At 40.9% G+C, this 17,602-nt stretch overlaps 1 protein-coding gene across 1 annotated transcript in view; it reads left to right on the top strand.

Annotated features, from left to right (window-relative positions):
• The window catches only part of MTMR7 (myotubularin related protein 7), a 115,649-nt gene that overhangs the window by 53,577 nt on the left and 44,470 nt on the right, over positions 1–17,602 (top strand). Inside the window, 2 exon segments of the mRNA XM_049772347.1 lie at positions 10,026–10,183; positions 13,825–13,953. Of these exon segments, the coding sequence (XP_049628304.1) occupies positions 10,026–10,183; positions 13,825–13,953 (287 nt within the window).

The following is a 17,602-nucleotide window of genomic DNA, read 5'->3' as shown; positions in this document are numbered from 1 at the left end:
CTGGCTATGCGCTCAGAAGTTGCTCCTGGCTTGGGGGACCATATGGGACGCCGGGGGATTGAACTGTGGTCCGTCTAAGGCTAGCACAGGCACCTTACCTCTTGCGCCACCGCCCGGCCCCAATCTTTCATTTTTCTTAAAACCCATAGGTGAGTGAGACCATTCTGCGTTTTTCTCTCTCTCTCTGACTTATTTCACTCAGCATAATAGATTCCGTGTACATCCATGTATAGGAAAATTTCATGACTTCATCTCTCCTGACAGCTGCATAATATTCCATTGTGTATATGTACCACAGTTTCTTTAGCCATTCGTCTGTTGAAGGGTATCTTGGTTGTTTCCAGAGTCTTGCTATGGTAAATAGTGCTGCAATGAATATAGGTGTAAGGAAGGGGTTTTTGTATTGTATTTTTGTGTTCCTAGGGTATATTCCTAGGAGTGGTATAGCTGGATCGTATGGGAGCTCGATTTCCAGTTTTTGGAGGAATCTCCATATCGCTTTCCATAAAGGTTGAACTAGACGGCATTCCCACCAGCAGTGGATAATAGTTCCTTTCTCTCCACATCCCCGCCAACACTGTTTATTCTCATTCTTTGTGATGTGTGCAATTCTCTGGGGTGTGAGGTGGTATCTCATCGTTGTTTTGATTTGCATCTCCCTGATGATTAGTGATGTGGAACATTTTTTCATGTGTCTTTTGGCCATGTGTATTTCTTCTTTGTCAAAGTGTTCATTTCTTCTCCCCATTTTTTGATGGGGTTAGATGTTTTTTTCTTGTACATTTCTGTCAGTGCCTTGTATATTTTGGAGATTAGCCCCTTATCTGATGGGTATTGGGTGAATAGTTTCTCCCACTCAGTGGGTGGCTCTTGTATCCTGGGCACTATTTCCTTTGAGGTGCAGAAGCTTCTCAGCTTAATATATTCCCATCTGTTAATCTCTGCTTTCACTTGCTTGGAGAGTGCAGTTTCCTCCTTGAAGATGCCTGTAATGTCCTGGAGTGTTTTGCCTATGTGCTGTTCTATATATCTTATGGTTTTGGGGCTGATATTGAGGTCTTTAATCCATTTGGATTTTACCTTCGTACATGATGTTAGCTGGGGGTCTAAGTTCAATTTTTTGCAAGTGGCTATCCAATTGTGCCAACACCACTTGTTGAAGAGGCTTTCCCTGCTCCATTTAGGATTTCCTGCTCCTTTATCAAAAATTAGGTGATTGTATGTCTGGGGAACATTTTCTGAGTATTCAAGCCTATTCCACTGATCTGAGGACCTATCCTTATTCCAATACCATGCTGTTTTGATAACTATTGCTTTGTAGTACAGTTTAAAGTTCGGGAAAGTAATTCCTCCCATATTCTTTTTCCCAATGATTGCTTTAGCTATTCGAGGGTGTTTATTGTTCCAAATGAATTTCAAAAGTGTCTGATCCACTTCTTTGAAGAATGTCATGGGTATCTTTAGAGGGATGGCATTAAATCTGTATAATGCCTTGGGGAGTATTGCCATTTTGATGATGTTAATCCTGCCAATCCATGAGCAGGGTATGTGTTTCCATTTCCATGTGTCCTCTCTTATTTCTTGGAGCAGAGTTTTATAGTTTTCCTTGTATAGGTCCTTCACATATTTAGTCAAGTTGATTCCAAGATATTTGAGTTTGTGTGGCACTATTGTGAATGGGGTTGTTTTCTTAATGTCCATTTCATCCTTATTACTATTGGTGTATAGAAAGGCCATTGATTTTTATGTGTTAATTTTGTAGCCTGCCACCTTGCTATATGAGTCTATTGTTTCTAGAAGCTTTTTTTTTTTTTTTTTTTTTTTTTTTTTTTTTTTTGGTTTTTGGGCCACACCCGGTAACGCTCAGGGGTTACTCCTGGCTATGTGCTCAGAAGTTGCTCCTGGCTTGGGGGACCATATGGGACACCGGGGGATCGAACCGCGGTCCGTCCAAGGCTAGCGCAGGCAAGGCAGGCACCTTACCTTTAGCGCCACCGCCCGGCCCTCTAGAAGCTTTTTGATAGAGTCTTTAGGGTTTTCTAAGTAGAGTATCATGTCATCTGCAAACAGTGAGAGCTTGACTTCTTCCTTTCCTATCTGGATTCCCTTGATATCCTTTTCTTGCCTAATCGCTATAGCAAGTACTTCCAGTGCTATGTTGAATAGGAGTGGTGAGAGAGGACAGCCTTGTCTTGTGCCAGAATTTAGAGGGAAGGCTTTTAGTTTTTCTCCATTGAGGATAATATTTGCCACTGGCTTGTGGTAGATGGCCTTCACTATATTGAGAAAGGTTCCCTCCATTCCCATCTTGCTGAGAGTTTTGATCAAGAATGGGTGTTGGACCTTATCAAATGCTTTCTCTGCATCTATTGATATGATCATGTGGTTTTTATTTTTCTTGTTATTGATGTTGTGTATTATGTTGATAGATTTACGGATGTTAAACCATCCTTGCATTCCTGGGATGAAACCTACTTGATCGTAGTGGATGATCTTCTTAACGAGGCATTGAATCCTATTTGCCAGGATTTTGTTGAGGATCTTTGCATCTGCATTCATCAGCGATATTGGTCTGTAATTTTCTTTTTTTGTAGCATCTCTGTCTGGTTTAGATATCAAGGTGATGTTGGCTTCATAAAAGCTATTTGGAAGTGTTTCTGTTTGTTCAATTTCATGAAAGAGTCTTGCCAAGATTGGCAGTAGTTCCTCTTGGAAAGTTTGATAGAATTCATTAGTGAATCCATCTGGACCTGGGCTTTTGTTTTTCGGCAGACATTTGATTACTGTTTTAATTTCATCAATGGTGATGGGGGTGTTTAGATATGCTACATCCTCTTCCTTCAACCGTGGAAGATTATAAGAGTCCAAGAATTTATCCATTTCTTCCAGGTTCTCATTTTTAGTGGCGTAGAGTTTTTTCAAAGTAGTTTCTGATTACCCTTTGAATCTCTGTCATATCAGTAGTGATCTCTCCTTTTTCATTCCTGATACGAGTTATCAAGTTTCTCTCTCTCTCTTTCTTTGTTAGGTTTGCCAGTGGTCTATCAATCTTGTTTATTTATTTTCTATCAGAAACTAGAACTTTCTCTAGTCTTAATTGTGTTATTGTTTGTTTTGGTTTTGAATTTACCTTCTTGCTGATTGTCACTTTTTTGTTGATTGTCTACTTTCTACTTTGCAAAAGTTCAAGGTGAGAAGGCTGTGGATGGAAATTAATTAGTAATATGTATATCTACATTGATGAGTTTGTTACTTTTTAATTTCTTAGGATACTTAGACCTCAGGTGAAGGATTCTCCAGAGGTTTGGGTAAGGAGTTCATTGATATTAACATGATTGCGCTTTGGTGACAAATTTGTGGATGTTGGTGCAGGAGAGTGAATATTGGAGTTAGTGTGCATGCCTTCCATGTAGCCAACTCTGGTTCGATCACTGGTACCACACATAGTGTCCTAAGCATTGCTGAGTGCAGCCCTGGCCCCTGAGCACCACCAGGATGGCTTGGGTAAGACCTAGTACTGCAGTGTTCATTAGCATTGTGTTCTCTGGTCCTTGCATTGAACCACTAGTCTTGTTGGCGAGAATCACTGGGAAGTGTCCCTGGTCTTAGGGAATACTGCCAAAGAGACCCCCCAAAAAAGACAAAATTGTATACATCTTGCATGTATGGGTTTTGATTCCTGTCAGTATGATAAATTTTTATCTTTCAATATAAAAGTGAGCTTGTTTAATAAATTGTACTTACTTTAATTTGTGCAGTTTCCTTGCCTCTTCTCAATGACAGTATGCTCCAATGGTTACATAGAGAACTACCAATAGTCAGAAATGGTTTTTCTTTTTTTCTTTCTTTTTTTATTTTTTTTTAATTTTTAATTTTTTATTTTTTTTGGTTTTTGGGCCACATCTGGCATTGCTCAGGGGTTACTCCTGGCTGTCTGCTCAGAAATAGCTCCTGGCAGGCATGGGGGACCATATGGGACACCAGGATTCAAACCAACCACCTTTGGTCCTGGATTGGCTGCTTGCAAGGCAAATGCCACTGTGCTATCTCTCTGGGCCCCAGGAATGGTTTTTCTTCTACTTTAAATCTACTTGAAACTATTTAACACAGGATCTTAACTTTTACCACCCCCATATTCTTTGGCCCTTCTTTCACTGGAGGAACAGAGGCTATCTCAAGAGATGTTTGGCATTTTAGACAAAGTGCATTTGTGGTTAACATAATGTTCTCCGAGCTTGAGTCATGAAAACGGTTCTTTAGAGATGGAAAAGATGTGTCAATGTGAAGACAGCCATTCCCAGAACAGAATCTCATTTTTTTTCTGCCTTCTGATCAGTCAGCTAAGATTAAAGAAAATCATTAAGTTTACTTTAAGATTGTTTTATGTGTAAGTATCTACTCTAAGTTTGTGTGTTCAGGGCCCAGAGAGATAGCACAGCGGTGTTTGCCTTGCAAGCAGCCAATCCAGGACCTAAGGAGGTTGGTTCGAATCCCAGTGTCCCATATGGTCCCCCATGCCTGTCAGGAGCTATTTCTGAGCAGACAGCCAGGAGTAACCCCTGAACACTGCCGGGTGTGGCCCAAAAACCAAAAAGAAAAAAAAAGTTTCTGTGTTCATACCCAGGGATATGTGTCATGCCTAACTTATTGAAATAGTGAGTACGTTGGGGCCAGAGAGATAACATGGAGGTAAGGTGTTTGCCTTGCATGCAGAAGGATGGGGGTTAGAATCCCAGCATCCCATATGGTCCCCTGAGCCTGCCAGGAGCAATTTCTGAGCATACAGCCAGGAGTAACCTCTGAGTGCTGCCGGGTGTGACCCAAAAACAACAACAACAACAAAAGAAATAGTGAATACACTAAATTTTATAGTTTAGACATCTAACATTGTAAAACATAATTTATCTCATTATAAATCACAGCTGTCTGGTTTCTTTGGGGGGGTAGGCCACACCCAGTGGTGTTAAGGAGTTACTCCTGGTTCTGTGCTCAGAAATCACTCCTGGCAGTCTCGGCGGACCTTACTGATGCCAGGGATCGAACCCAGGTTCATCCCAGGTCGACCTCTTGCAAGGCAAATGCCCTACAGCTATCACTCCAGCCCCTATCTTGTTTCTTCTTCTTTGGATATAAAAGGATCTGAGTCTGGCACTTAAGGTAGGATACTTGCCTTTTTTTATCCTGTGAGAAAAGTCCTTTCCATAGTAATAACAATAATAATAGTTTTGAACTCCAGCTGTCTGTGTGCTTCTCTTGCCTCTGAATGATCATGACATCCTATGCTGGGCCTCCAAACACATGCAGTTAGAAGCATTCAGTTACCTGTGCTGATTTGAGTCAATAGATTAAGGGATAAATGAAGCCAACTGGAAAAATGGAGGAGAAAAAAAAATCTTGTGATGAGAAACAGGAGGATTAGGGAATGGAACAAGGAAAGAAGAGATAAAGAGGTGGGCCATGAGTGAGAAGAAGAGGGCTTGCTTAGAAGAACAGCACATGTGGATCTTAGGAGCATTCTGTGCAGCTAGTTTACTTGGTCAAACTCACACTCCCTGCTGTACTCTGGTAGCCACCAGCAGTTTTCTGGGGTACTGGAACCCTTGAAATGTGACCACCTGAACTAAGGTATGCTAAAGGTGAAGCAAGATACATAATACTAGCATGTTATATTATGTATATATCAGAACATGTACACATTCTGGGTTTATTTGGGGCAAATAAAATCTGATGAAAATTAATCCCCCTGATTTATTTTTAGTTTTTTCTTATGTGACTGAGGATAATGTAAATATCATGTGACTTAAATTGTACTTCTCTCTTTTTATTTCTTTTTTATTATTTAAACACCATGATTACAAATTTGTGCATGAATGAGTTTCAGTCTTACAATAGACACTACCCTTTACCTATGAAAATTTCCCACCACCAATGTCCCTGATTTCCCTTGACGCGACCAACCAAGAAAGGAACCTGAATTAGATCCCCAACATCCCATATAATCTCCCTCCAACCCCTATAAGCTGCCAGGATCTATTTCTGAGCACAAAGCCAAGAGTAATCCCTGAGGGCCACTGGGTGTGGTCCCCCCAAAAAGAGCGAGATTATTCTGTCTATCCCTCTCCTTCTGACTCATTTCATTCAACATAATGGTCTCCATATTCATCCATGTATAAGCACATCTTATGAGTTCATTTTTCTTAATAGCTGTGTAGTAATCCATTGTGCAGTATACCAGTTTTTTTTTTTTTTAGCCATTCATCTGTTCTTGGGCACTTGGTTTGTTTCCATATTCTCTCTATTGAAAATTGTGCTGCAATGAACATAGAAATGCAGATGGCATTTTAGTATTGTGTTTTTGTATTTCTAGGGTATGTATCCCTAGAGTGGTATTGCTGGATCAGATGGGACCTCAATTTCCAGTTTTTTGAGGAATATCCAGAAAGGCTCCACTAGTCTACATTCCCACTAGAAGTGAATGAGAGTTCCTTTCTCCCTTCCTCCAAGTCAGCACTCGTTGTTCTTGTTCTTCGTGATGTATGCCAGTCTCTGTGGTGTGAGATGATATTTCACAGTTGTTTTCATTTGCATCTCCCTGATGACTAGTGATGTGGAGCATTTTTCATGTGCCTTTTGGCCATCTGTATTTCTTCTTTGAGAAAATGCTGTTCATTTCTTCTCCCCATTTTCAGATGGAGTTAGATGGTTTTTTTCTTCTTAAGTTCTGTCAGTACTTTGTATATCTTAGATGTTAATCTCTTATCTGATAGATATTGGACGAATAGTTTCTCCCATCCTGTGTGTGGCCTTTGTATCCTAGTTACTGTTTCTTTTGAGTTATAGAAGTGTCTCAGTTTAATGTAGTTCCATTTGTTTATCTTTGCTTTCACTTATTTGTTTTCTCCTTGAAGATGACTTTAGTTTCAGTGTCATGGAGTGTTTTACCTATGTATTATTCTATATACCTTATGGTTCCAAGTCTGACATCAAGGTCTTTAATCCATTTGGATTTGACCTTTGTGTTAGATGGAGGTCCAAGTTCATTCTTTTGCATGTGGCTGACCAGTTGTCTAAACACTACTTGCTCAAGAGGCTTTCCTTGCTCCTTTTTGTGTTTCTTGCCCTTTTATCAAAGATTGATTGTAAGTTTGGGGAACATTCTCTGAATACTCAAGTCCATTGATCTGAAGGTCTGTCTTTATTCCGGTGTTGTTTTAAAAAGTACTGCTTTATATCAGGGGTCTTCAAACTACAGCCCGTGGGCCACATATTGTGTTTATTCCCATTTTGTTTCTTCACTTCTAAATAAGATATATGCAGTGTGCATAAAATTTGTTCATAATTTTGGTTTTACTATAATCTGGCCCTCCAACAGTCTGAAGGACAGTGAACTGGCACCCTGTTTAAAAAGTTTGAGGACCCCTGCTTATATTATAGCTTAAGGGTTGAGGTAACTTTTCCATGACATCTTTTTCCCAAGGCTTGCTTTAGCTATTTGGTTTTTTGTTTGTTTGTTTGTTTGTTTGGTTTGGGGGCCACACGTTTGATGCTCCTCGGCCTATGCACTCAGAAATTGCCCCTGGCTTTGGGGGGGCCAATATGGGGACGTCGGGGGATCGAACTGCGGTCCTTTCTTGGCCTAGTGCTTTGTAAGGTAGACACCTTACCTCTAGCACCACCCTCACTGGCCCTGCTTTAGCTATTTTGTGATGTTTATTGTTCCATACAAATTTTCAGGAGTGTTTGATCCACTTCTTGAAAAATGTTTTGGGTATCCGTAGAGGGATTGCATTTAATCTGTACCAATGCTTTGGGAAGTATTGCCATTTTATTTATTTATTTATTGATTTTGGGGGGCCACAACCCTGTGATGCTCAGGGGCTACTCCTGGCTATGTGTTCAGAAATGGCTCCCAGCATGGAGGGACCATATGAGACACCGGGGGGATCAAGCCAAGGCCGTCCTAGATAGCATATGCAAGGCAAACGCGCCTACCACTGTGCTATCGCCTTCAGCCCCAGAATTGCCATTTTAATGATGTTTTATCCTTCTAATCCATGAGCAAGATATGTGTTTTTATTTCCTTGTGTTTTGTTTTATTTCTTAAAGCAGTGTGTTGGTAGTATTCTTTGTATAGATTAAATTTAGTTAAATTGAACTCTAAGGTCAATTTCTGAGGCACAATTGTGAATAGGATTATTCTCTTAATATCTTTCTCTTTATGTAGGAAAAAAGCCTTGGCTTTTTGTATATTAATTTTATAGCCTTCCACTTTACTATACAAGTCTATTGTTTGAAGAAGCCTTTTTTTTGTGAACTCTTTAGAATTTTCTTGATGTACTTCTGTCTTGCACATACTGACCAAGATGCTTCATTCATTAAGACTAAAATAAGAAAACCAAACTCTAGGGACTGTAGTGATAAGTACAGTTGTTAATGATCTTGCTTTGTACCTATGTTCGACCCCTGGCATCCCATATGATCCAATACCACCAGGAGTAATTTCTCAATATAGTGCCCTGAAGTAACCTTCTGAACACTGCCAGGAAAAACTAAATTCTAGATCTCTTTGTGAGTAGGGGAAAATAGTGATCCTTATGAAACAGGTCTCATGAGCATGAAAGGCTGTACATAAGATGAGTATATCTCACAATTTAAATAAGTCTTCATCACACATAACTCTACTTTACAACTAGGGTGTCATGGCATTATGAATAGACATTTTTAAATGGATCCTAAAATAACCTATAACATAATAGCATCATTATGATGATATTTAAAGTTTATATATTGGAGCTGGATGAGACCAGTACAGTGGGTAAGACACTTGCCTTACCATGAGGCTGACCTAAGGATCAACTGTTGCTACCCTCTGTGTTCCCTTTAACTTAGAATAATCTCTGAATGCAGAGCCAGGGGTAAACTGCACAGCTAGTATGGCCCAACAAGAAGCACAGCCTCCCCCCCCCCCCCAAATTAAGACAGATAGTTTTAGTGCAGACAATTGAATGTATTTCACAACTTTTGCAACTATATTTATATTTTTATATATTGTAAGCATAAAAATGTTATAGTAGGAGACTGGAGAGGTAGTACAATAAGATTCAATCCTTGGCATCTTGGGTTCAATTCCTAGCATCCTATATGTTACCTTGAATACTGCCAGAAGTGATTCCTGAATGGAGATCCAGGAGTCACAATTGAGCAGTGCTGGGTGTGGCCCCAAAAATAAAAAGCAAAAAGCAAATAGCAAACAAAAAGAGATAGTGGTCCTGATGTTAAATTCTAGGGGTGCAGGGGCCAGAGAGATAGCACAGTGGAGTTTGCCTTGCAAGCAGCCGACCCAGGACCCTAAGGTGGTTGGTTCAAATCCCGGCGTCCCATATGATCCTCCATGCCTGCAGGAGCTATTTCTGAGCAGTAGCCAGGAATAACCCCTGAGCACCGCTGGGTGTGGCCCAAAAACAAAAACAAAACAAAACAAAAAAAAAACAAAAAAAATTCTGGGGTGCAATTCCATGTAAAAACCACAATAAGTTCTTGATTCTTTTTTTTTTCTTTTTTTTTAATTTTGGGCCACACCCGGCAGTGCTCAGGGGTTACTCCTGGCTCTCTGCTCAGAAATAGCTCCTGGCAGGCTTGGGAGACCAAATGGGATGCAAGAATTTGAACCACTGTCCTTCTGCATGCAAGGCAAATGCCCCACCTCCATACCATCTCTCTGGTCCCTCTTGATTCATTTTAAGCACCATGTATTATGTGCTGTGATAAATATAGTTATTTTCAAAAACCACATTTGAAAAAAAAATAGCACCAAACAGAGAAGGTCTTGCTTCTAAAAGGAAAGAAACTTACAAAATTGTGCCTGGCTAGGTGGTGGTGATCCTGACCATGGAGTCCAGGAGGATGCTCTGGCATTGTATAAGGGGGTGACAGATTAGGTCAGCTGTGTGGGTGGGATTCACAGCCCAGGTTTCTGGGGGAGCTGTGGTTGAACTTGCTTTGACTTTATTTTCTCATTTTTGCAGTAAAATATGAGGAGTTGTACTGTTTTTCATTCAATCCCAAGCTGGATAAAGAAGAGAGAGAACAAGGCTGGATGCTGATCGAGCTCAGTGAGGAATACAAGCGAATGGGCCTCCCTAATTCTTACTGGCAGCTCAGCGATGTGAATCGAGACTACAGAGTGAGTAGGGGTACTGCAGGAGAGCTGGAACCTTCTTTCATCTCTGCTAAGTCAGGAGAGTTCCATTGCTGAGAAAGATTTTTGTTTAGATCCCTGGAATTTTAATAGCTATTTTTCCATTCCACACTATGGATTTCCAAGTCTCCCAAGGTTACTGCTGGGTGTATTTCCTACCTGTATCTAGCATCAGAAAGTCTGAGTGAGTCTCCTCACTCTCCACTCTTCCTCTCCTGGTGAAAGAACAGAAGCTCAAAGGTTCCAGTTGACATGATGGCTGGCAGCTGGTGGGAGACCCAGCCAAGACTTCATTCTCTCCCATCACATTTTTTTATAGCCCAGGGTGTGATTCGTGGGGATGTCTCAGAGATTCTGTGGCAGTTTGGCACTAGTTCTTTCTGTACTCACTGAACTCTTGATTGGTACACAAGGTCACTAAGTGTCTTCCCTAGAGAAATGTGGAAACATGGTCCATTCAGGAAGAGACATGGAGAAGTAGGGAAGTAGGAGTGGGAGAATGAATCCCAGCATCAGTGCTATCAGCATTACTTGACTTTCCTCTTCAAGTGCTGTTGATGTTCATGAAAGCAGGATGACTTTATACTACCTTGATAAGAATTTCCAGATTTGGAAACTTAATGGGATGGAGAGTTTTATTGAGAGTTGGGGCTGGAGCAGTAGTAGGTCACTTGCCTTGCATGAGACCAATGATCAGAGATCAATCCCTGGTCTCCCATACGGTCCCCTGAGCTGGCCAGAAATGATTGCTGAGTCAGTTGACCTGGAGTCAGCCCTAAGCATACTAGTTGTATCCCCCAAACAGAAAAATAAAAGACTTTATCCAGAACAATTATAGTTTCTTTTAGGATTTCCCACAAAAGTACTTATCAGAATGCCCGTATGTAAGCTCTGACCCATGCGTCTTCTCTCATGGATATAGTGCCCTGGGTTAAATGTGGGGGCCCATATAATTTTTTTGGCTTTCCCTGGACAGAAAACCATGGTGCTGATAAAATTCACCTCCTGTTTACTGGATTCTAGTTATTGAGCAACACTTCGATCATTAAGGTCTATATTTCTTGCTATGGAGAAAGCGATTGCCTGTCCTAAAACTCTTAGAGGGTCATGGGGCATCTTCCCTGCTGTTCTCTGCATGGGCAGGAACTGAATCTATCAGGGGGAATGAGTTGTGGGAGTTTGTCTTTTTGTTTTGTATCAGACAAGATGGACACTTGAAACTGGCTAGGCATCTCTGGGCCTTCATAGGCCATGAGAGAACCAGGTAGGAGCTCCAGAATTCTTAGCTACCTCTCTGCTAGTTAAAGAGTTTGAATAGAATCCAGTATGTTGCGAACTTTCCCCATGACTTCACCTTATTTCATTTATTTATAAATTACTCTGCATTTCCTTCATGATGTAATAAGGTAATAAACTTTCTTCATGATGAAGAAATTAGGTAATCTCAACTTATTGTAACCCAACCCATTTCTTTTTTGACACTGTTGTTTTAAGAAAATATTTGAAGGCTCCTGTCTTGACTACAGGGTTCTTGAACCTCAGATGAGCATCTGTGGTCTGTCCAGTGATGTTCTCTGTGACTGTCTCATGCAGACTCCAGATTTGCATTGGCAAGGAGAGGGATTATTTGGGACAGTCATTCCAGTACAGGCTCTCCTGGTCCAAGAGGGCTGGTTTTATGCTCTTTGAATGGGATTTTCCTTTTGTGAGTGTTAATCCCAGAGTTAGTGTTAATGTCCCTATCTTTGGTTTTTGGAAAAATTTCCCAAAATGTCTGACACAACGATGAAACTACACTTTTGGTTCCAGGAACATTGCCTCTCTGCCTCCTTGTTTTGGGTTTTGTTTTTGGGCCACACCTGACAGTACTCAGGTCTTATTCCTGGCTCTACATTCAGGGATCTCTCTAGACAGCCTCAGGGGACTATCTGAGATTCCAGAGATCAAACTCAAGTCAGCCAGTTGGAAGGAACTGTTTTGTCATTTCAGCTTTTGTAAAAGAATGTTGCCCATAGGTCAATTTTGCCCAAACACGATGGAGAGAGGTATCTTTAAAGTACAATTGCTCTGAGCTTTAGAGGCTGGGACCTCAGATGTTTTCTTTCCCTTCACTTTCATCTTCTGAAGAAGTCAGGGAAGGAGCCAAATTGATAATATTGGTATTTGTAAGGTAAGATAAGGTCTAAGGGAAGATACTTATTATACATGCCTCAGATCCTGGTTTCATCCCCAGTACCACACATGTTCCCTCAAGCAGGATCGGGGTCACTCCTGAACAACGTCAGGGATAGTACTTCTTAGCACTGATGGGTGTGATTCCAAACCAAAGCAAGCCCAGACAAGCCAAGAATAGTCAGAATGAGCCCAGATGGAAAGTGGCCAACCTGCATTTCTCCTGATATGGACCTCTTTGAGGACTTCCATGGAAATGCCCAGAATGATGCTTACCCGCCAATGGTTTGGTGAAGCCCAGGAAGTTCCCATTGCCAAGAGGCTGACTGACAACCTCAACAAATTAGGTGTCCACAAACCAATCAACTTGTCTTTACTGTTCCCACCACAACCATTTCTGGCAATAGCCAGTGTGGTGCAGTGGTCAGCATATAGGGCATCCCATAGGGTCCCTGGAGCTTGCCAGGAGTGATTTCCTGAGCAGAAAGCCAGGTGTAACCTGAACATTTCCAGGTATGGCCCCAAAACTTAAAAAAAATCATTCGAGTGATTTACCATGGGTGTTATCAGATTGGATTTCTATCAATTCGATTATAGTCTGTTTTGGTATTGGTTTGGAGAGAGCAGCAAGCTCAAGAGAACTCAGTGGAGTTTGGCTTCTCCTGGTTCATGAATTTGGCAAGTCAGAACCAGGTTTTGAACTGCTGCTTTCATACTAAACCATAGTCATTGCAAGGCATTCATGTTTTCCACAAGAGAATTGCTACCAACAATGCGCAGAAAGAGTAGATCCTCATTTATTATTATTTGTAGTATTGGCACCTAAGAGACAAAAATAAAGCTATCCATTGTGTGAGAAATGAAGTCAGGCCTAGAAATCAACACACTTGAAAACTCTGGATGGAGGCTCCTGCAGGAATCGGAACTCATATATTCTTCTTGTTCCTTGAAGAATAAATGAGACATGGAAATATCAGAAGAAGGATTCCCAGAAAGAAGTGGAGGCAGCCATATGCATGGTAAACCAAGAACAAAAGAATCCAGGAGAGGGAATTTTGGTGCTCGAATTAGAGGGCATTGTCCCCTCAGTGACCCAGTCCACCTTTAACTGCAACAGGAATGCAGAATTAAAATTTGTGCCTGTTTAGTGACGGGGTACCTATGTTGCTGTCTTGTTTCCCACAGGAGCTCCTTGAGAGAAGGGACAGTGTCTAAACACTAATGGCTATTAATGGTTACTAATGGCTATCTTCTCTCCTTCAGTCCAGTTTCTTAGAATTGGTGACTTCGTATTTTTTCCAAATGGCTTTTGGTTATCATGATGTAGCCACCTCTTACATGGTTAAGGAAAATCAAAATACACAGCTTCTCAGTTGGGTGAAAGATCCATTTCTCATGGCCACTCATATGGCATTACTTTGTGCCTCAAAATCTCTTTGTGTTTTATGTGACAGATTTGTGATTCTTACCCTACTGACCTCTACGTTCCCAAATCAGCCACGACGCACATCATTGTGGGGAGTTCCAAATTCCGGAGTAGACGGCGCTTTCCTGCTCTTTCTTACTACTATAAAGATAACCATGTAAGTCCTTGAGGCATGCTGTGCTTTAGGCTTTGAATTCCTTTCCTCTCCCTTTGCAAACATGTTTCTTAACCCTATGCTGTGTGTGGTAGTTCTTCAGGTACATGGACATGCCTGTGTGGGTGGTCGGCACAACACTACCATGGTCAAACTCTTGTAGAAATGGGGTTTTCATTTCACTTTATTTCACTTCATTTTCATGTTTAAATGACAGTAAGCTAGCAGGGTTGATTCAGAATATACATAACTGTAACCATCCAAGTGAGTGCTTGCCTTTTTTAAGCAGGCACCTTAGGAAGTACTTGCTGTCCTTATCAACAGAGCTAGAGCTGTTTTGAAATGTCTGTTTTTGAAAAGTGCCTGGGAACAGAGCCAGAAAAATGGTACAGTGGGTAGGGTCCTTGTCTTGCATGCTGTAGACCTAAAGTTCAGTCCCAGCATCTCATGGGGTTCCCTGAGAACTGCCAGAAGTGATTCCTGAATGCAGAGACAGGCATAAGCCCTGGGGTAGGGAGGTGAGGAGAGGAAGAGAAGAGGAAAAGAGAGAAAGAGAGAGAGAGAGAGAGAGAGAGAGAGAGAAGGAGGGAAGGAGGGAGGGAGGGAAGGAGGGAAGGAGAGAGAGAAAGAAGGAGGGAGAGCGGGAGGGAGGGAGGGAGGGAGAGAGAGAGAGAGAGAGAAACACCCTAAAGTGAACACAGGGTCTTACATCCAGCCAGCCCCAGTTCCATTCCCAGCAATGTATATAATGTGATCACTGACCACAGAACCAGGATTAGTCTCTGAGCATCATCAGGTGTGACTCTGATCTATCCTCCACATTCCCTTCCCATAAAAAAGAAAACACAGTCATGTGGATAACCATGTAAACATCTAAAATTTGAGACTTTATTTTCGTAGAAGACAAATCAAAATTTACAAAGGACTGTCTGCCATTAATTCAAATAGTATTGGGTTGAGTGAAAAGGTGTGGTTTTTAGGCTATATAATGTCATTTTGGATTCAAAGCCAAATGGGACTAGAAATAATGAAGACAGGCATGTGTCATGTGCACCTCAAGAGAGGGGCAGGGTAAGACTTTACCTGATTTGAAAGGTGCTGTCAGAAACAGTTGGGGGTAATGTCACCTTCACCAGAGTGAGTCTATAGCTTTCTGTGTCTCCACTTGGAAGGCAATGAGTAACAAAAGTAAGTTTTGTTACTTGAAAGGTTATAAAACATCTTTATTTTTAGTTACACTCATTGCACTAGGTCATTTCCTGCCTCTGAAATGGAGTCTAAAGAAGGGAAACTGTTTTATTACTTGTGCTGTTTTCCTTGATTCTGTGTTTAACCCACACAGAACGATGAAGGAAAGATGAAGGAAAACTTGTCTTTATTAGAAAAAGGAGAAAATCAGGGTGTATAAGTAAATATAGATGTTCAGGGGTTATTTCTGTCTCTGCACCAAGGCAATTATTCCTGGCAGTGCTCTGGAGACCATATGAGATGCCGGGATTGAACCTGGATAGGCCGTTTGGCAAAGCAAAGACCCTACCCATTTTCCTAACTCCAAACCCTGGGAAGCTATGTCTTAAAAAAAAAAAAAAAGTATGGATTTACAAGTCCATGATGTGTTGAAAATTATGATGTCAGTAGCTGCAACTTCCGTGGGAGTCCCCCGACCCGCGGGGGTGTGGAAATGAAAGTTGCTAGTTATTAGTGGGTTCACTCGAGCAGAACCGACCTGTAAAGAAGAACTAGAGAAATTAGTAACAGAAGCCTTCAAGACAACGCATGCTGTTCAAAAAGGAAAGTTTATTGTTGGGGGGTCAGCTTTTAAGGGCTGAAACACGTCAGGGGTGTTACAAATTTTACACCAATCACAGTTACAAGCATTCATTAGCATAAACTGGGGCAGGTAATAGGGAGGGGCAAAAAGATAGACCTGAGCACGTTTTACTAAAAGGCATAAGATTCAAACAGAGTTCTTAATAATGTTTGCTAACACAAAGGCAAACTCTATATTTTTCTTTCTGGCTGGATATATTGGGCTGCTCTGAATTACTTTATTTTTGTCTATTTCCTTTGTTCTCAAGGCATGGGCCTTTTGGTCACGTGGGTGACCAGATTAGGAATTACTGAGGTGTCCTATGTCCCAGGTTTCATCAGCTAGGCTCCCCACAAGTAGCTTCTGTTTTATATTTGTGACATCTGTTGAAAAAAGGAAGGCTAATTTCTTAGCTTTGTTTGTTTTGGAGCTATACCTGGCTTTGCTTAGGGGTTACTTCTGACTCTGCACTCAGGAATTACTCCTAGTAAGCTAGAGGGACCATGTGTCTGCTGCACATCAAACCTCAGGGCACAGCAAGCACCTTAATCACTATACTACCTCTCTGACCCCTGGAGGCAAATTTCTTGATTGTTGTGTTGCTTCAGAGGCTAAGATGAGCTGAGTATATAAACAGTAAGCATAGTACTTTGCTTCTTTTCCTTTCTATTTATTATGCCTGAGAAAAGGGATTTTTTTTTTGTTTGTTTTGGTTAGTCTAAGTAATAAAAGGCTGGGGTGTAATGTCTGAGTCTCGATAGATTTGCTGTATTTTGGACCACAGCTAGGGACTGTTTCCTTGCCTTCAGATTTCAGCCTTATCTTTCCATTCCTGTACATACATGCTGATTCTTATTTGTTCTCTGGGCCTGAAAATACACATCTAGCAATCAACTATCATTTAAAGAGACTTTTTCCCCTCTTTTCAAAACTTATAAAGCAGAGAACTTGACACAGGGTTTGATCTCTAGCATCCCAAATGGTATCCGATATCCTCTAGAAGTGATTCTTGAGTGCGATGCCAGGAATCAGCTCTGAGTACTGCTGGGTGTGTCCTAAAAACCTCAAACCAAAGCAAACAACTTTATTTTTATTGGCTTTATTTTTTTTTTCATAGCACTGATGAAGCCAATACTCTTGTTTGCTTGCTTTATTATCTGCCCCTCCACCCCCCGATTAAAATGTGAACTCTGTAAGGTTGTGTTCTTTAAAACCAACAACTTTTAAAGCAAATAAGACTCAAAATTTTGATCTTCTTTCAAAGCTTAAAATACTGTATTCCCCAGTATAGCATTTCAATCTGGTTACTGAAGGAAATTGCTGAGTGCACTTATACATATGTGTCCTCTCCCAGAAACTGAAATTATAGCGCATATAGGATGATGATTCAATAGAACACCATATAGGTTTTCATATTAAGGTTAATTTCTTAAATGTATCTGATGTTAGAAGAAATTTTTATAAAGTAGATACATTTTTTGTTTCGTTTTTGGGCCACACCCAGTGACACTTAGGTTACTCCTAGCTCTCCACTCAGAAATTGCTCCTGGCAGGCTTGGGGGACCATACAGGATGCCAAGGATCGAACCCAGTTCAGCTGCATGCAAGGCAAATACCCTACCTGCTGTGGTATCGCTCTGGCACCTATAAAATAGATTAATTTAGTGTATGTGCTGCTGAATCAAACACTAATATATTATTATTAAATAAATATATTATTATATATAATAATAAATATATTATATTAAATAAATATATTATTACTAAAGATAAAATTCTGTGGTTAAATGAAAATAAATGGAGTTAGAAATTAGTTCATTGGATTAGAGCGCTCGCTCTGCT

Source organism: Suncus etruscus, chromosome 4 (genome assembly GCF_024139225.1).
Source record: "Suncus etruscus isolate mSunEtr1 chromosome 4, mSunEtr1.pri.cur, whole genome shotgun sequence".
In the NCBI taxonomy this organism is placed as follows: Eukaryota; Metazoa; Chordata; class Mammalia; order Eulipotyphla; family Soricidae; genus Suncus; species Suncus etruscus.
The sequence above is the reverse complement of the archived record's forward strand: the minus strand, read 5'-3'. Positions and strand labels throughout refer to the sequence as shown.